General features: G+C 45.7%; 1 protein-coding gene across 2 annotated transcripts in view; it reads left to right on the top strand.

The window, feature by feature from the left end:
• mtrr (5-methyltetrahydrofolate-homocysteine methyltransferase reductase) overlaps nt 1–20426 on the top strand; it is a 173934-nt gene that overhangs the window by 82766 nt on the left and 70742 nt on the right. For both annotated transcript variants that reach the window (XM_085988248.1, XM_085988246.1), the window contains exon 10: nt 19973–20015. In XM_085988248.1, coding sequence (XP_085844374.1) covers nt 19973–20015 — 43 coding nt within the window. The remainder of the gene's footprint in view (nt 1–19972; nt 20016–20426) is intronic.

Genomic DNA, 20426 nt, shown 5'->3' with positions numbered 1-20426 from the left:
GAGGGCCCATAAAACAGACCCCCTGGTCGAAAGGGTGAACCTCCTGCACGCCAACCCCCAGTACGCCTACGTGGCTTACCCAGACGGGCGGGAGGACACAGTCTCCTTACGAGACCTCGCACCCTCGGGCACTCCGGAGACACCACCTTTACCCCCCCCCCACCACCCCCCCAATTCCAGCCCAGGTAGACGGCATGCCGGAACCCCACGAGCCTTCGCCGACCATGCAGACACCAGCACTAACACCGGATAATGCAGCACCGCCGCTGCGACGATCGGAGAGGCTTACGAGGCCTCCGGACAGACTGACATACCAGAACTGGTAGTACACTTCACCCCGCCGGACTCAAATCTAAACAAGGGGTGAATGTGGTAAACCACTTTTATCGTTACACTATAGTTATCACTGTTGTATTGTTATCACCGTTATCACTGTTGTATCACGATACGAGGTCGCCTCTTGTCGCGCTGTTATACCTGGGCTGACCACCTCCGACTCCGCCCATGGCTCCACCTACCTGCCCAGGTATAAAGGTAGTCGACTGGCTGGTATTCCTCCTTGTTGGACCCGATCACCCACGAGGGTGGGCTCTGTTATTTAGTCAATAAAAACCTTTAGTTACGTTCCTAACTCGTCGCTTTTTATTGGACGAATTGATAGGTATATCAGTGGGGCAAGGCAATGGAGGGATTTAAAGATGAGAATGAAGATTTTAAATTTGAAGCATTATTGGATGAGGAGCTAGTGTAGGTCAGTAAGGACAGGGATGATGGGCAAGTTGGAATGTATGGAAGGTGGAGGATGGAAGGCCAGCAAGGAGAACACTGGATTGGTTAGTCTGGAGTTAATAAAGGCATGTATAAGGGTTTCAGTTCCAAAGGGGCTTAGGCAGGTGCACTAGTTGACAATGCTGTAGACCAGGAAATAAGCAGTCTTTTTGATGGAAAGAATATGGGAGTCTGAAACTCGGCTCAGGATTGAACAGGGCACCAAAGTTGCAAATGGTCTGGTTCAGCCTAAGACATTGTCCAGGAAGGGACTGGAATTGGTGATAAGGGAGCAGAGATATTTTAAATGCTTTACATACAGCAATTTGAAATAATCCTTTGTAACTGTTATTATGCTACTATCAGTGGGCAATAAATGAATAATAATAAAAAAACTAGGAGAGCTCTCACCAGAACAGGCATATTGGGTCTTGTTTTAGCATCTCATCTGAGAAATGACATCTCTGACACTGAAGCACTCCCTTGATATTGCACTGATGTGCCATTCTAAATAATGTGCTCATGTCTTGGATTGGTGCTTGAACCCACAACCATCTGATTCAGAGGTGAGCGTCCTGTCCTTGAACCAAGGCCTACACTGTAAATCTATGTGGTTATGTTCCCCCCCAAAATGTGGTTATGTTCCCCCCAAAAGTAATTAAAAGACTTCATTAACAACAACAACAACTTGTATTTATATAGCGCCTTTAACATCCCAAGGCGCTGCACAGGAGTATTTTAAGACAAAAAATTTGACACCGAGCCACAAGAATAAATTAGGGTAGGTGACCAAAAGCTTGGTCAAAGAGGTAGGTTTTAAGGAGTGTCTTAAAGGAGGAAAGCGAGATAGTGAGGCAGAGAGGTTTAGGCAGGGAATTCCAGAGCTTAGGGCCTAGGCAACAGAAGGCACGGCCACCAATGGTTGAGTGATTATAATCAGGGATGCTCAAGAGGGCAGATTTAGAGGAGTGCAGATATCTCTGGGGGTTGTGGGGCTGAAGGAGGTTACAGAGGTGGGAAGTGGTGAGGCCATGGAGGGATTTGAAAACAAGGATGAGAATTTTGAAATTGAGGTGCTGCTTAACCGAGAGCCAATGTAGGTCAGCGAGTACAGGGGTGATGGGCGAACGGGACTTGGTGCAAGTTAGGGCACGGGCAGCCGAGTTTTGGATTACCTCAAGTTTACGTTGTGTGGAATGTGGGAGGCCAGCCAGGAGTGTGTTGGAATAGTCAAGTCTAGAGGTAACAAAGGCATGGATGAGGGTTTCAGCAGCGGATGAGCTGAGGCAAGGGCGGAGATGGGTGATGTTACGGAGGTGGAGGTAGGCAGCCTTTGTTATGGAGTCAGTGGCTAGGCAACGGAGTTTGTGGCAGGGACCAAAAATCAATGGCTTCAGTCTTCCCAATATTTAATTGGAGAAAATTTCTGCTCATCCAGAACTGGATGTCGGACAAGCAGTCTGACAATTTAGAGACCGTGGAGGGGTCGAGAGAAGAGATAGTGAGGTAGAGCTGGGTGTCGTCAGCATACATGTGGAAACTGACGCTGTGTTTTCAGATGATGTCGCCATGGGGCAACCTGTAGATGAGAAATAGGAGGGGGCTAAGGATAGATCCTTGGGGGACACCAGAGGCAACGATGTGGGAGTGGGAAGAGAAGCCGTTGCAGGTGATTTTCTGGCTACGATTAGATATATAAGAATGGAACCAGGCGAGTGCAGTCCCCGCCCAGCTGGACGACAGTGGAGAGGTGTTAGAGGAGGATGGAGTGGTCAACTGTATCAAAGGCTGCAGACAAGTCGAGAAGGACGAGGAGGAATAGTTTACCTTTGTCACAGTCACAAAAGCTGTTTGTGACTATGATGAGAGCCGTTTCAGTACTGTGGCAAGGGCGGAAACCTGATTGGAGGGATTCAAACATGGAATTGCGGGAAAGATGGGCATGGATCTGGGAGGCGACAACATGTTCAAGGACTTTGGAGAGGAAAGGAAGGTTGGAGATGGGGCAGTAGTTTGCAAGGACGGAGGGATCGAAGGTGGTTTTTTGAGGACAGGGCTGATGACGGCAGATTTGAGGGAGAGGGGGACAGTACCTGAAGAGAGAGAACCGTTAACAATATCAGCTAACATGGGAGCCAGAAAAGGAAGTTGGGTGGTCAGCAATTTGGTGGGAATAGGGTCGAGGGAGCAGGAGATGGGTCTCGTGGACAAGATGAGTGCAGAGAGGTCATGAGGGGAGATTGGAGGAAACTGGCGAAAGATGTGAGTTCAGGGCTAGGGCAGGGGGGAACCTTAGAGGAAGTTTGGCTCAGTGGGCTAGGGGAAGGAAGGGAAGTGGCAGAGGCAGCTGAATGGATGGTCTCAATCTTAGAGACAAAGAATTCCATGAGCTCCTCACCAGAAATTTGATTTAGTTAAAACAGTAACTATGTAAAATACATTTTTCTAAATCTGCAAGCAAAAATTATAGAAACACTCCATACTCGGAATGAACACTTAAGAATCATGCACAATACTTAGAGCACTGGAGGCAATTTAATAACCCAAACATTGAGCATTAATAGATAGAACTTGAGAGTCTCCTGGGATGAGTTTACCAGTCTCTGCTAGCTTTTCGGGGGCAGGATAGGAAAACTGGCTGCGGAGCGGTCACTGGTGGTTCTTAAAGTCTTGAGGCGCCCCATCTAATGTGACAATAAAGATGGATGAGGAGGATAAAAGGGAAAAGATTCAATTCACATTGACAGAATTCAGGATTTTTTTTTTTAAAGCTATGATTTGTAAGTTTACAATTTGCAAGTTTGCAAGTGTGGCGGAGCCACTAAGGGACTCCAATCAATTGTATATAATTCCCTTTAATATGTTGGCTACAGCCTGAGTCTGTATCTTTGTTTTCACTGTTTACATGTACAGAGCGCGATCACTTTAATAGCGCGGGTAAATGCGATGACGTCACGCCGTTCATCACGTGATCCCCCACCGGCGGGAAAAACGTGATGATGTCATGACGTCAGCCACGGGACCACCCAAGCAGTCCTCGTGGAGCCTCCGAACTGACTAGACCTATATTCAATGTTCTCCTGTAGTTATCCGTTAAACTCTGTTAGTTTTCATTAAACCTCGTTTATTTGATCGCCTGAGTGGACCTCAGTCTTTTGGATAGGAACTAGACATTCCTACACAAGTCTGTGTAATTCATTTTCTTCAGTTTAAAATTTTTTTTTGGTCTTCCTGTCTCTTTTCCCAAAGACATAAAATCATTATTCCATAAATAGGGGAGTTCCAAAATGATAATTCTGCACATGTGATCCTGGACAGTGAGTGCTTTCAGGCTATTTGTACGTGCCTGACACCCACACTCGTATATATTTTCCAAGCTATTCAGCTATAGAGGGCATCACAGTATGGCCTGATGCTGTTCTATACTCGCTCAATATCCACACAGATACACTTTTCAGGTTGTTGGATAGTGATGAGAAGTGGCAGCCTTGTAAGTTTGCTTTTTTTTCTTTCTAAGCCTGGGGATGCTGAGTGCAATTGCCCCATCATTCCAATTGAGATCAGCTAATTCAGCAGAAACCTGGGATCAAACTTAGAACCTTCTTGGTCTGCATGACTCAGCACCAAAGCATGCAGTTAGTATACTTTTTTTTTAGAGATTACTGCTAACAGCAAAGTTACTTTTTTTGCATTAATGTTGGGGGATCAGTGTTTAATAATGAATGTTAATTGCTGAATAATTCTTGGTTACGAGCAGATTTTGTTTGTTATCAGGTTTTTTTGTGGAAAAACCTAATCGCAGAAGAAGCTACTGGCCTAGAAATTGAGTTGGCGCCGCGCCAGGGCTTTAGCGCCGGAAATTTAGCGCCGGCGCTAAGTCCCCCTGCGCGCGCCAAAAATTCAGTAGCGCCGCGCCCAGACGGCTGCCGGCGCTACTGGCGGGCGTGAGCGCCTCCCAATGGGCGCTGACTGCCACATTGCGGCGCTAATCCGGCGCTGCGGGACCCGATGCGGTGCGGCAGGCTGGGGAAGTGCAGGCCTCCTTCAGTTAAGGAGGAGCTGCCTGCACCCGCCCGCTGTCCGTTCAAATATTGAAAAAAATGAGCCCGGCACCTCGGACAAGTGCCGGGCTTGCAGGCCAGACGCATCTGTTCCGCGGGGGGGGGGGTGGAGGAGTCCGGGGAGGGAGGTGCGGGCAGGCGGCCGGCGGGAAAGCGGCCGGCCGCCGCGCGACCTTAATGCGCCGGCGCTAACTCGGGGAAGACTCGGTTGAAAAAATCTTAGTTGCGGCTGCCACTGGCGAGGCGGCCGCAACTCAATTTCGGCGCTGGGGCCCGTCACCACGGCAACCGGGACGCTGCGCACACCGATGACGTCATCGGTGCCGGCGCAGCGCAACCGGTCTACCGCCGATTCTAGGGCCCCAGGGAATTTCTAAACTGGCCATAACTCCAGCGCTAGGCCCTCTAGCGCCTCAAATGCGGCGCTAAGGCTACTCAATTTCTAGGCCACTGTGTTTAAACATCATGAACTATGGGGCCCATGATATGATGGCCATGCTTGCTGAGCTGACGTACATTGGGTGCCAGCTCCCTTATAACCAGGCAGAGAGGCTTAAGACCTACTCTTAGCCCAATGCTCCTTGTGCTTAAAGCATTCGTGAAGGAACAAGCATTTATTTAATTGAGGACTGCTGCTCATAATGCAGTTGGAGTACCACAGAAGTGCTCAATTTGCTCAGCATCAATTACAACTGGGAGCTGCAATGTAGAGCCATGCGAATTTCATTCTAAAATTTTCACTTGAGTAGGCCTGTCCTTCCAACTTACCGTCTACTAAACTCTTAACCCTGAAGGGCAGTTTTGCCCAGAAGCCATCCTTCTCCTCTACCTCCAAAAAGTCCTTTCTTTCTGAGGTGCCAGCAGCTATTTACTGGCTACTGTTGCAGGAAGTCCTGTCCCCGTGAACTTGGTCCTCATTGTGATCAGTGCACTGGCGGCAAAATTTACATATTGAAATTAGCTGACTGTGCGTTAAGAGGCAAAGTCCGCTAATTTGCGCGCAGGCACTCAGGAGAGCCTGAGGTGGCACTTTGGTGGAAAAAACAGGAAGGCAGATTATTATTTGAATGGCAGTAGATTGGGGGAAGTGCAAAGAGACCTGGGTGTTCTTGTACACCAGTCGCTGAAGGTAAGCATGCAGGTGCAGCAGGCGGTTAAGAAGGCAAATGGTATGTTGGCCTTCGTAGCAAGAGGGTTCGAGTACAAGAACAAGGATGTCTTGCTGCAGTTGTACAGGGCCTTGGTGAGACCGCACCTTGAGTATTGTGTGCAGTTTTGGTCACCATACCTGAGGAAGGACGTTCTTGCCATGGAGGGAGTGCAGCGAAGATCCACCAGGCTGATACCTGGGATGGCAGGAATGACGTACGAGGAGAGATTGTGTCGATTGGGCTTATACTCACTGGAGTTCAGAAGATTGAGAGGGGATCTCATAGAAACCTCTAAAATTCTGTCAGGTCTGGACAGACTAGATGCAGAAAGGATGTTTCTGATGGCCGGGGAGTCCAGAACCAGGGGTAAGGATAAGGGGTAAGCCATTTAGGACTGAAATGAGGAGAAATTTCTTCACCCAGAGAGTGGTGAACCTGTGGAATTCTCTGCCACAGAGGGCGGTGGAGGCCAGTTCATTAAATATATTCAAGAAAGAGTTGGATATATTTCTTGAGGCTAAAGGGATCAAGGGATATGGGGAGAAGGCAGGGACAGGGTACTCAATTTGGATGATCAGCCATGATCTCATTGAATGGCGGAGCAGGCTCGAAGGGCCGAATGGCCTACTCCTGCTCCTATCTTCTAGGTTTCTATGAGGAGCGGCAGCCCCTGTCACACTGAGGTGGCCACATTATTGGTGCCTGTATGTGTTCAAGAGTAAAACTGAATGACAACTAACAAAATAGGAAAGCATTTCACGTCTAATTTAATGAGAATTTAATGAGTCATGTGATTTTATCTTCAGATGTTTCTGGCAAATTCTGTAGTTCTTGGTTTTTTTGATTTCTAAAGCAGTGCTTGAGTCCAGCAGTAAATTGCTATTCAAAGCTGCTGTGTCACTCTGATTACAGAGTGCTGTGGTACTGTGAACTCCAGAGCTGCTGTGTCGCTCTGATTACAGAGTGCTGTGGTACTGTGAACTCGAGCTGCTGTGTCGCTCTGATTACAGAGTGCTGTGGCACTGTGAACTCGAGCTGTTGTGTCGCTCTGACTACAGAGTGCTGTGGTACTGTGAACTCCAGAGCTGCTGTGTCGCTCTGATTACAGAGTGCTGTGGCACTGTGAACTCGAGCTGCTGTGTCGCTCTGATTACAGAGTGCTGTGGTACTGTGAACTCGAGCTGTTGTGTCGCTCTGACTACAGAGTGCTGTGGTACTGTGAACTCCAGAGCTGCTGTGTCGCTCTGACTACAGAGTGCTGTGGTACTGTGAACTCCAGAGCTGCTGTGTCGCTCTGACTACAGAGTGCTGTGGTACTGTGAACTCCAGAGCTGCTGTGTCGCTCTGACTACAGAGTGCTGTGGTACTGTGAACTCCAGAGCTGTTGTGTCGCTCTGATTACAGAGTGCTGTGGTACTGTGAACTCCAGAGCTGCTGTGTCGCTCTGATTACAGAGTGCTGTGGTACTGTGAACTCCAGAGCTGGTGTGTCGCTCTGATTACAGAGTGCTGTGGTACTGTGAACTCCAGAGCTGCTGTGTCGCTCTGACTACAGAGTGCTGTGGTACTGTGAACTCCAGAGCTGCTGTGTCGCTCTGACTACAGAGTGCTGTGGTACTGTGAACTCCAGAGCTGCTGTGTCGCTCTGATTACAGAGTGCTGTGGTACTGTGAACTCGAGCTGCTGTGTCGCTCTGATTACAGAGTGCTGTGGTACTGTGAACTCGAGCTGCTGTGTTGCTCTGATTACAGAGTGCTGTGGTACTGTGAACTCCAGAGCTGCTGTGTCGCTCTGATTACAGAGTGCTGTGGTACTGTGAACTCGAGCTGTTGTGTCGCTCTGATTACAGAGTGCTGTGATACTGTGAACTCCAGAGCTGCTGTGTCGCTCTGATTACAGAGTGCTGTGGTACTGTGAACTCCAGAGCTGCTGTGTCGCTCTGATTACAGAGTGCTGTGGTACTGTGAACTCGAGCTGCTGTGTCGCTCTGATTACAGAGTGCTGTGGTACTGTGAACTCGAGCTGCTGTGTCGCTCTGATTACAGAGTGCTGTGGTACTGTGAACTCCAGAGCTGCTGTGTCGCTCTGATTACAGAGTGCTGTGGTACTGTGAACTCGAGCTGCTGTGTCGCTCTGACTACAGAGTGCTGTGGTACTGTGAACTCGAGCTGCTGTGTCGCTCTGATTACAGAGTGCTGTGGTACTGTGAACTCGAGCTGTTGTGTCGCTCTGATTACAGAGTGCTGTGGTACTGTGAACTCCAGAGCTGCTGTGTCGCTCTGACTACAGAGTGCTGTGGTACTGAGAACTCGAGCTGCTGTGTCGCTCTGATTACAGAGTGCTGTGGTACTGTGAACTCCAGAGCTGCTGTGTCGCTCTGATTACAGAGTGCTGTGGTACTGTGAACTCGAGCTGCTGTGTCGCTCTGATTACAGAGTGCTGTGGTACTGTGAACTCGAGCTGTTGTGTCGCTCTGATTACAGAGTGCTGTGATACTGTGAACTCCAGAGCTGCTGTGTCGCTCTGACTACAGAGTGCTGTGGTACTGTGAACTCCAGAGCTGCTGTGTCGCTCTGATTACAGAGTGCTGTGGTACTGTGAACTCGAGCTGCTGTGTCGCTCTGACTACAGAGTGCTGTGGTACCGTGAACTCGAGCTGCTGTGTCGCTCTGATTACAGAGTGCTGTGGTACTGTGAACTCGAGCTGCTGTGTCGCTCTGACTACAGAGTGCTGTGGTACTGTGAACTCGAGCTGCTGTGTCGCTCTGATTACAGAGTGCTGTGGTACTGTGAACTCGAGCTGCTGTGTCGCTCTGATTACAGAGTGCTGTGGTACTGTGAACTCCAGAGCTGCTGTGTCGCTCTGACTACAGAGTGCTGTGGTACTGTGAACTCCAGAGCTGCTGTGTCGCTCTGACTACAGAGTGCTGTGGTACTGTGAACTCCAGAGCTGCTGTGTCGCTCTGACTACAGAGTGCTGTGGTACTGTGAACTCCAGAGCTGCTGTGTCGCTCTGACTACAGAGTGCTGTGGTACTGTGAACTCGAGCTGCTGTGTCGCTCTGATTACAGAGTGCTGTGGTACTGTGAACTCGAGCTGCTGTGTCGCTCTGACTACAGAGTGCTGTGGTACTGTGAACTCCAGAGCTGCTGTGTCGCTCTGACTACAGAGTGCTGTGGTACTGTGAACTCGAGCTGTTGTGTCGCTCTGACTACAGAGTGCTGTGGTACTGTGAACTCGAGCTGTTGTGTCGCTCTGATTACAGAGTGCTGTGGTACTGTGAACTCGAGCTGCTGTGTCGCTCTGACTACAGAGTGCTGTGGTACTGTGAACTCCAGAGCTGCTGTGTCGCTCTGACTACAGAGTGCTGTGGTACTGAGAACTCGAGCTGCTGTGTCGCTCTGACTACAGAGTGCTGTGGTACTGTGAACTCCAGAGCTGCTGTGTCGCTCTGACTACAGAGTGCTGTGGTACTGAGAACTCGAGCTGCTGTGTCGCTCTGACTACAGAGTGCTGTGGTACTGTGCTCGAGCTGCTGTGTCGCTCTGACTACAGAGTGCTGTGGTACTGTGAACTTGAGCTGCTGTGTCGCTCTGACTACAGAGTGCTGTGGTACTGTGCTCGAGCTGCTGTGTCGCTCTGACTACAGAGTGCTGTGGTACTGTGAACTCCTGCTTTATAATCAATTTTAAAATGCAGCTGAAAGTAAAATAAAATAATTTATTTCAAAAAGCTTTTGGGGAACTTTCTTGCTATGTAAATGAATTTGCTACAAAACATCCACTATTCCTCAAGGATCTGCTTGAATGATCAAAACCAGAATACCAAGCACTGTACTTTTGAACTTTTAAGACCTCGAGCTTTTTCATGCTTTAGTTACCGGACTATTTAGAACCCTTCTTCCAATACCCTTGAGCGATCAATTTCAGGACATGAAGCATGTGCTGCCTTCTCTGCACTGTTGTGTGATTACTTGTTTAAAAAAAATCTTTGCTTTAGTTCAAAAGGGGGCAGCAGAGACAACCAAGTTATATTTTTAAAAAGCAGAAAATGCTGGGAACACTCAGCAGGTCAGGCAGCATCACAGAATCATAGAATGGTTACAGCACAGAAGAAGGCCATTCGGTCTGTTGAGCCCGTGCCGGCTTTCTGCAAGAGCACCTCAGCTAGTCCCTTTCCCCGTAGCCCTGCAAATGTTTTTTTTCAGGTACTTATCTAACTCTCTTTTGAAAGCCGTGATTGAGCCTGCCTCCACCACCCTTTCAGGCAGTGCATTCCAGATCCTAACCACTCGCTGAATAAAAAGGTTTTTCCTCATGTCGTCTTTGGTTCTTTTGCCAATCACCTTAAATATGTGTCCTCTGGTTCTCGACACTTCTGCCAATGGAAACAGTTTCTCTCTCTCTACTCTGTCCAGATCCCTCATGATTTTGAACACCTCTATCAAATCTCCTCTCAGTCTTCTCTGCTCTAAGGAGAACAACCCCAGCTTCTCCAGTCTGTCCACATAACTGGAATCATTCTCGTAAAACTTTTCAGGACCCTCGCTTAGGCCTTCACATCCTTCCTAAAGTGCGGTGCCCAGAATTAGACACAGTACTCCAGTTGAGGTCGAACCAGTGTTTTATACAGGTTCATCATAGTTTCCACACTTTTGTACTCTATACCCCTATTTTGAAGCCCAGGATCCCGTAAGCTTTCTTAACTGCTTTCTCAACCTACCCTGCCACCTTCAACGATTTGTGCACATATACCCCCAGGTCTCTCTCTTCATGCATCCCCTTTAGGATTATACCCTTTAGTTTATATTTCCTCTCCTCATTCTTCCTACCAAAATGTATCACTTCGCACTTTCCTGCATTAAATTTCATCTGCCACGTGTCCGCCCATTCCACCAGCCTGTCTATGTCCTCTTGAAGTCTATCACCATCCTCCTCACTGTTCACTATACTATACATCAGTGGAGAGAGAAAGATAGGGTTAACGTTTCAGGTCAATCCCATGTTCTGATGAAAGATCATCAATCTGAAACTTTAGCCCTACCTTCTTCCCTCCACAGATGCTGCCTGACCTGCAGAGTATTTCCACATTTTTCTGCTTTATATTTCAGATTTCCAACATCTGCAGTATTTTCCTCTTGTTTTTAAAAAGCAGCCTCTATCTAATATGTAAGCATCAATGACGACCTGACAAAATTAGTTAGATATTAACTACCATAGCAAGTTTGAACTAAAATTTGGTGTGCACTCATTAGCATCAGTCATGGTGTGGAGATGCCGGTGTTGGACTGGGGTGGACAAATGTACGAAGTCACACAACACCAGGTTATAGTCCAACAGTTTTATTTGAAATCACAAGCTTTCCAAGTCAGAAGGTTGTGGGTTTAAGTCCCACTCCAGAGACTTGAGCACAAAAATCTAGGCTGACACTCCATTGCAGTACTGAGGGAGTGCTAGACTGTTGGAGGTGCCGTCTTTCGGATGAGACATTAAACCAAGGCCCCGTCTACTCTCTCAGGAGGACGTAAATGATCTCGTGGCACTATTTCGAAGAAGAGCAGGGGAATTATCCCCAGTGTCCTGGCCAATATTTATTCCTCAATCAACATCACTAAAAACAGATTATCTGGTCATTATCACATTGCTGTTTGCGGGAACTTGCTGTTTGCAAATTGGCTGCCGTGTTTCCTACATTACAACAGTGACTACATTTCAGAAGTACTTCATTGGCTGTAAAGTGCTTTGGGATGTCTGCCGGCCGTAAAAGGCGCTATATAAATGCAAATCTTTTTCTTTTAAATGTTAACTTCCCTTTTAAGTTGGACATAAGTGTCAATCAAATTGTTCGGACTGGCTATAGTTACAGGTCTGCCAGATCCCATAGTATCCACATATCTCAGCTGTAGTGTGTCAAAGCATTTTTGATTGCTCTACTGATCTTTTTTAATTGTGTTCCATGTTAATCAACCCAGCAATTTGTTTTAAATTTTTTTCATTCCTTTTCCTATTTTTCCAAAGCTGGTTCTCCAGTCACTCATTGTATGAGCTTAAATAGTGTTGGCATATTTTTGCGTGTACTTGATTGTGCTGCACTCCACAATTTATCATTCCCTAACACCAACACTTACGCATTTTCCAATAGGAGACACTGGAGAATGATTAGGAGCAGGAATCCTGGTTGATTGCACCCTCCCCCATTTCTACTATTCTTTACCCCATAATCATTGAGATTTGAATAACTTAATACAGAACAGGGAATGAACTCGAGACCTTTCTGCTCTGTATCGGCCTTGGCATAGTGGTAGCACTCTCAGCCTCTGAGTGGTTCAAGCTCCACTCCAGGACTTCGGCACATAATTCAATCTGACACTTGCAGCACTGAGGGAGTGCTGCACTATCTGAGGTGCCGTCTTTCGGACAAGATGTAAAACCGAGCTCCCATCAGCCTTCTCGGATGAACGTGAAAGATCCCATGGCAGTATTTGAAGAAGAGCAGGGGAGTTATCCTGGTGTCCTGGTCAACATTTATTTCTCAACCAACATTACTAAAACAGATGATCTGATAATTTATCTCACTACTGTTTGTGGGAACTTGCTGTGTGCAAATTGGCTTGATGTTTCCCTACACCAAAGGACTGGAGGATTGCAAATGTTACACCCCTGTTTAAAAAAGGGGAGAGGGATAAACCTGGCAACTACAGGCCAGTCAGCCTAATGTCAGTGGTGGAGAAACTTTTAGAGACAATAATCTGGGACAAGATTAATCAGCATTTAGAAAAGTATGGGCTATTAAATGAAAGTTAGCATGGATTTGTTAAAGGCAAATCATGTTTGACTAACTTTGAAGTAACGGAGAGGATTGATGGGTTGTGTGGTTGATGTTTATATGGACTTTCAAAAGGCGTTTGACAAAGTACCACATAAGAGACTTGTTAGCAAAATTAAAACCCATGGGATTAAACGTGCAGTGGCAGCGTGGATACATAATTGCCTCAGGGACAGAAAGCAGAGAGTAGTGGTGAATGGTTGTTTTTCAGACTGGAGGGAAGTATATAGTGGTGTTCCCCAGGGGTGGTAATTAGGACTACTGCTCTTTTGATATATAATAATGACCTGGTCTTGGGTATACAGGACATAATTTCAAAGTTTGCAGATGATACGAAACTCAGAAATGTAGTAAGCAATGATGCAGATAGTAACAGACTTCAGGAGGACACAGACAGACTGGTGAAATGGGCAGACACATGGCAGATGAAATTTAATGCAGAGAAGTGTGAAGTGATACATTTTGGTAGGAAGAATGAGGCGAGGCAATATGAACAAAATGGTACAATTTTACAGCAGGTGCAAGAACAGAGACCTGGGGTGAATGTACACAAATCTTTGAAGGTGGCAGGACAAGTTGAGAAGGCTGTTAAAAAGGCTTACGGGATCCTTGGCTTTATTAATAGAGGAACAGAGTTCAAAAGTAGGGAAATTATGCTAAACCTTTATAAAACACTGGTTAGGCCTCCGCTAGAGTATTGTTCAATTCTGGGGACTGCATGTTAGAAAGGATGTCATGGCCTTAGAGCGGGTGCAGAGAGAGATTTACTAGAATGGTACCAGGGATGAGGGACTTCAGTTATGTGGCGATCTGGAGAAGCTGGGGTTGTTCTCCTTGGAGTAGAGAAGGTTAGGACGAGATTTGATAGGGATGTCAAAATCATAAATAGTTTTGATAGAGTAAATAAAGAGAAATTGTTTCCAGTGGCAGAAGAGTTGGTAACCAGAGGACACAGATTTAAGACGATTGGCAAAAGAACCAGAGGTGACATGAGGAAACATTTTTTTACACAGCGAGTTGTTGTGATCTGGAATGCACGACCTGAAAGGGTGGTGGAAGCAGATTCAGTAGTAATATTTAAAAGATAATTAGATAAATACTTGAAAGGAAAAAAATTACAGGGCTATGGGGAAACTCAAGGGAGTGGGATTAATTGGATAGCTCTACCAAAGAGCTGGCGCATGCAAAGTGGGCCGAATGGCCTCCTGTGCTGTATCATTCTATGATTACAGAGACTAAACTTCAGAACTACTTCATTGACTGTGAAGTGCTTTAGGACATCCTGGGGTCACAAAGAATACTATTTAAATGCAAGTTCTTTCCTTCGTTCTTTCACAGACTACACCAGTTGTTGCATTTACCCAATGAGACCCAACTCTACATCACCATCACCTCTCTTGACCCCTCCACTACCTCTGTACTGTCAGACTGCTTGTCCAACATCTAGTTTTGAATATGCCGCAATTTGATTCAGCTGAACAGTGGGAAGACTGAGCTACTGTTCAGCTCCTGCCACAAAGCCTTCCAACTCCATCCTGCTACATGACCACTGCCTTAGGCTGAACCAGACTGTTTGAAACTTTGACATTCTGGTTCAGCCCTGAGTTGAGCTTCCAACTTCCCTCTATCACAAATACAGCCTACTTCCACCTCCCATAGCATCGCATTCCTGTGCTTATCTGCCGCTGGAGCCTTTGCCACCTCCAGACTGTTCCAATGCTCTCCTGCTCGGCCTCCCCCTCTGTAAACTTCAACTCACCCAAAACTCTGCTGCTTGTATTTTATCCCGCACCAAGTCCCGCTCGCTTATCATCCCTGTCCTTGCTGACTTATATTGGCTCCCAGTTCCCCAACATCTTACATTTAAAATTCTCAGCCTCATGTTTAAATCCAACCATCACAGTGCCGTCTCTACTTCTGTAAACTCCTCCAGCTCTCTACCCCTCTCCCTTTGTCCCACCACTAGTGGCCCTGCCTTCAGCCGCCTAGGACCCACATTTTGGAAATCTCTCCCATACCGCCTTTGCCTCAATCCATACCTTGTAAATACAATAAATCTTACTGTCTGGTTGAGTCTTTAAGTTTTTTGTGTTGATTATTTGGTTCCTTGGGTTTCTGCAAAATAGACGATACTCCCTTTGTCAGGTGACATCCAAGCCAGATAGAGTCTAGCGTTCCCCAGTTCTACCTCATTTATATCCATCAACCTAGCCCCAGATGAATTCAGCCCCCACCCCAAACTTACAAGTATAGCTTCCTGTTTCCACAACATTTTTCTATGGGGCATTCCAAGTAGTAACATTGCCCAATTAGTGCTGAATTATCAGTAGTGTTCCTGAACTGTGGTATACCCTGCCAACTGGGCTCCTGCCCAAACTCAACTGTCATATTACACACAGAGAGAAAACAGACTCTCACCCCATTTTCCTTGGCTGTATTTAAACACTAGTTCTAGCAGTGAAGGATCATGTTTTACATACTGCATGACCCTGTAACTTGGATTCTATAATGTGCAAACTGCTAAAATCTTCTGATGCACCTCAAAAATTGTTCATGGTGAAATTGAAGTTTGTGCCACTCCAGTAGTTTCCATAATGTGAAGAATTACTAGCTGAAAGCTTTTACTTTTGAGGTTAGAAACTCCCTCTTAACCCTTCGCTATGTATTTGCTGGATATTGTAAATCCTGTGCTCCCAGTCAAAAGGGGTGTAGGTAGGACACAAATATAACACTGTAGAGCCAACCTGTTCTCCTTCTGGATGTGGCTCCCCACTGGGAGAGTGGAATCAGAGTATTTCCCTACTGAGTTTCTTTCTATGGCAAGTATTCTCACTGATTTCAGAGTCCATCCAGACTTCATTGTTGTTGAATCTTAAATTTTCATCAGGCTGTTTGAATGTCTTTGGGATCTTCAGCTGCACTGGAATTTATGCATGATTGTCCAAGAATCAGTTGCAGTATTGTGGGGGTTAAAATCAGTAATTAATACTGAGTTCAAGAAAAATCCCCGATGTAATGGGCCGGAATTTGTGGTTGGTAATAACAGTGAACGAACAGCGCTCGCCATTATTACCCCTTTAAAACTGGCCGCAACTTCAGGATGTAGCGCATGCGCATCTAAACATGGAAATCTTGAAGTTACGGACAGTCATTCACTGCTCCCACAGTGGCGCACCCCACCCCTCCCCTAATAGCCAGTAATCAGTGGAATCAGTAAAACTGACGAAAACTTGGGCTTTTTTGCGCTAATATCGCTGTTAAATACCCCATTAAATGTTAGGCCTTGTTGGATTAGGTGTAACTGGTGTTTTAACAGCGTATTGACTGTGAAACAAACATTATGGCCCTGAAAAACTAATTTTAATTTTATGGAGTGTCACATTTCTCCATTTATGATGATAATTACAATTTTTAAGAAACTTAAAAGAAAAAGTTAAAAAAAAATCTGTTCATGATATTTCAGGTTCTACCTTATCCCCATGTGAGAGCCCCAATCTTTGTTTTACTCTCTAACATTTTTAAAGTCGGGATAAAAGCAGCTTCTAATTTCCTGGTTCCCTGTCTGAGAATTCTGCAATGTGATTGGCTGCTTAGACAGCTTGTTGATGTCACAGCAGACCGCACTAGGGAATTCCCACTACACTGCGCTGAAATCACTTGAACATTGAAAAAGTCAAACTTCTCGCCACAGAGATCTCTGTAGGCAGCTTTCTTCGGGGCCCACGGCGAATGCCCTTGCTATTCTGGGCCATTGTATTTATGTTGGTACTTTATTTCTGAAAATACCTGCAGGGTATTTGGCTCGCAATTTCTAAAACATGCACTTAATTTTGGCAGAGTGTTTTGTACTTTTCATTTGGATTTATTTATGGAAGTATTAATATTTATAAATGGCACATACAACAACAACTTGCATTTATAAAGTGCCTTTAATGTAGTAGAACGTCCCAAGGCACTTCACAAGAGCATTATCAAAGAGGATTTGACACTGAGGAGATATTAGGACCGGTAACCAAAAGCTTGGTCAAAGAGGTAGGTTTTAAGGAGCATCGTAAAGGAGGAGAGAGAGATAAAGAGGGAATTCCAGAGCTTGGGGCCTAGGCAGCTGAAGGCACGACCACCAATGGTGGAGCGATGAAAATCGGGAATACGCAAGAGGCCAGAATTGGAGGAGAGCAGAGATCTCACAGGGTTGTAGGGCTTGAGGAGGTTAATGAGATGGGGAGGAGGGCGGCCATATTCTCCCTTCTTCAACTCCCCCAAAGTGTATGGTTCTGTAAGCAATTCTCACCTGTTTATAAAAAAAAAGCCTGAAAATATAAGTAAATTTGCAAAGTTGAAATCTATTTTCGACTGACTTGGAAAAGTATGGTCCAAGTGCAACTTCCCCCATACTGTTTTTTCTTTAAATTAAAAAAATAAGTGTTGGATGTTTTGAGCAACTTGTCTTTGCTTCCCTCAGTGCTGAACAGTGATTTTGTTTTCAGATACATGTTGAAAATACATCACGTTCTAGTTTCAAATATTGCAGTAACAATGAGGCACCATTGTATGAGATGACAGGAGTGAGTAGAGTTTGATCTATTAAACAGTAAATAAAGAATAATACAACATTTTGAAATGTACAGATCATCAGATATAAATTGTTAGTGGCGAGTGCATTGAACATCATGAGCATCTGGGGCAGGAAAGAGAACTTTACGGGATGGTTTCCTGGACCAATATGTCGAGGAACCAACCAGAGATCAGGCCATCTTAGACTGGGTATTATGTAACGAGAAAGGATTAATTAACAATCTTGTTGTACGAGGCCCCTTGGGTCGGAGCGATCATAATATGATAGAATTCTTCATTAAGATGGAGAATGAAGTAGTTGACTCAGAGACTAGGGTCCTGAATTTAAACAAAGGAAACTACGATGGTCTGAGGCGCGAGTTGGGTAGGGTTGATTGGGGAATGTCACTCAAAGGGTTGACGGTGGATAGGCAATGGCAAACATTCAAAGACCGCATGGATGAACTACAGAATTTGTTCATCCCTGTTTGGCATAAAAATAAAACAAAAAAGGTGACTCAACCGTGGCTAACAAGGGAAATTAGGGACAGCATAAGATCCGAGGAGAGGACATATAAATTGGCCAGAAAAAGCAGTAAACCTGAGGATTGGGAGCAGTTTAGGATTCAACAAAGGAGGACAAAGGGATTAATTAAGAAGGGGAAAATAGAATATGAGAGTAAGCTTGCAGGGAACATAAAAACTGACTGTAAAAGCTTTTATAGATATGTGAAGAGAAAAAGATTGGTGAAGTCAAGCGTAGGTCCCTTGCAGTCAGAATCAGGGGAATTCACAATGGGGAACAAAGAAATGGCAGACCAATTATTATAAATACATATTTTGGTTCTGTCTTCACAAAGGAGGACACAGATAACCTCCCAGAGATGTCGGGGAACATAGGGTCTGATGAAAGGGAGGAGCTGAAAGAAATCAGTATTTGTAGGGAAATGGTGTTAAGGAAATTGATGGGATTGAAGGCCGATAAATCCCCAGGGCCTGATAATCCACATCCTAGGGTACTTAAGGAAGTGGCCCTAGAAATAGTAGATGCATTGCTGATCATCTTCCGACATTCGATGGAATCTGGAACAGTACCCATGGATTGGAGGGTAGCTAATGTTACCCCACTATTCAAAAAAGGTGGTAGAGAGAAAACGGGGAATTACAGACCGGTAAGCCTGACATCGGTAGTAGGGAAAATGCTAGAGTCCATCATAAAAGATGCAATAGCAGAGCACTTGGAAAACAGTGACAGGATCGGACAAAGCCAACACGGATTTACAAAGGGTAAATCATGCTTGACTAATCTACTGGAATTTTTTGAGGATGTAACTGGTAAAATAGATAAGGGAGAACCAGTGGATGTGGTGTATTTGGACTTTCAGAAGGCTTTCGATAAGGTCCCGCATAAGAGATTAGCGTGTAAAGTTAAAGCACATGGGATTGGGGGCAAGGTATTGACTTGGATAGAGAACTGGTTGGCAGACAGAAAGCAAAGAGTTGGAATAAACGGGTCTTTTTCCAAGTGGCAGGTAGGGACTAGTGGGGTACCGCAGGGATCGGTCCTTGGACCCCAACGATTCACAATATATATTAATGATCTAGACAAGGGAACTAGATGTAATATCTCCAAATTTGCAGACGACACAAAGCTGGGTGGGCGTGTGTGCTGTGAGGAGGATGCCGAGAAACTCCAGGATGATTTGGACAGGTTGGGTGATTGGGCAGAAGCATGGCAGATGCAATATAACGTGGATAAATGTGAGGTTATCCACTTTGGTAGCAAAAACAGGAAGGCAGATTATGATCTGAATGGCAATAGATTGGGAGAAGGGGAAGTGCAACGAGACCTGGGTGTCCTTGTGCACCAGTCGCTGAAGGTAAGCATGCAGGTGCAGCAGGCGGTTAAGAAGGCAAATGGTATGTTGGCCTTCGTAGCGAGAGGGTTTGAGTACAGGAACAAGGATGTCTTGCTGCAGTTGTACAGGGCCTTGGTGAGACGACGCCTTGAGTATTGTGTGCAGTTTTGGTCGCCTTATCTGAGGAAGGATGTTCTTGCCATGGAGGGAGTGCAGCGAAGATTCACCAGACTGATACCTGGGATGGCAGGAATGATGTATGAGGAGAGATTGGGTTGATTGGGCTTATACTCGCTGGAGTTTAGAAGAATGAGAGGGGATCTCATTGAAACTTATAAAATTCTAACAGGACTAGACGGACTAGATGCAGGAAGGATGTTCCCGATGGCGGGGGAGTCCAGAACCAGGGGTCACAGTCTAAGGATAAGGGATAAGCCATTTAGGACAGAGATGAGGAGGAATTTCTTCACCCAGAGAGTGGTGAACCTGTGGAATTCTCTACCACAGAAGGCAGTTGAGGCCAATTCACTAAATATATTCAAGAAGGAGTTAGATATATTTCTTAAGGCTAGAGGGATCAAGGGATATGGAGAGAAGGCAGGGACAGGGTACTGAGTTTGGATGATCAGCCATGATCTCATTGCATGGCGGAGCAGGCTCGAGGGGCCAAATGGCCTACTCCTGCTCCTATCTTCTATGTTTCTATTTTTTCCCACTCTTAGCTTGGATTTTCTAAAATCTCTTTTCTCTTTCAGAACATTTACCAAAGCTACAAGTTAGATCCTATTCAGCAGCAAGGTAATATTTTCTACTGTTATTATTTAAGGAAATGAATATTGGTATTGGGTATCAAAATCTTTAATACAGTCAATATCTGGATAAAACCAGGACCCTGAAATCCACACATTTTTGCCAAATTCAGTACATTACTGAGTTAAACAGTTAACTATTGGGAAGACTGAAGCCATCGTCTTTGGCTCCCGCTGTAAACTCTCTGACCTTGCTACTGATTCCAGTCCTCTCCCCGACCACTGTCTCTGGTTGACCCCGACTGTTTGTAACCTCTGCGTCCTATTTGACCCAGAGCTTCCAATCCCATATCTTATCATAAAGACCACCCACTTTCACCTTCGTAACATCACCGATCTCTGCACTGCACTGCCACAGCCTATCTGCTGCCAAAACATTCATCTATAACTTTGGCACCTC

This window comes from Somniosus microcephalus, chromosome 5 (assembly GCF_052327205.1).
Source record: "Somniosus microcephalus isolate GS21.2 chromosome 5, FLI_Smic_1.0, whole genome shotgun sequence".
Classification (NCBI taxonomy): Eukaryota; Metazoa; Chordata; class Chondrichthyes; order Squaliformes; family Somniosidae; genus Somniosus; species Somniosus microcephalus.
This window is presented reverse-complemented; position numbering and strand designations above follow the sequence as displayed.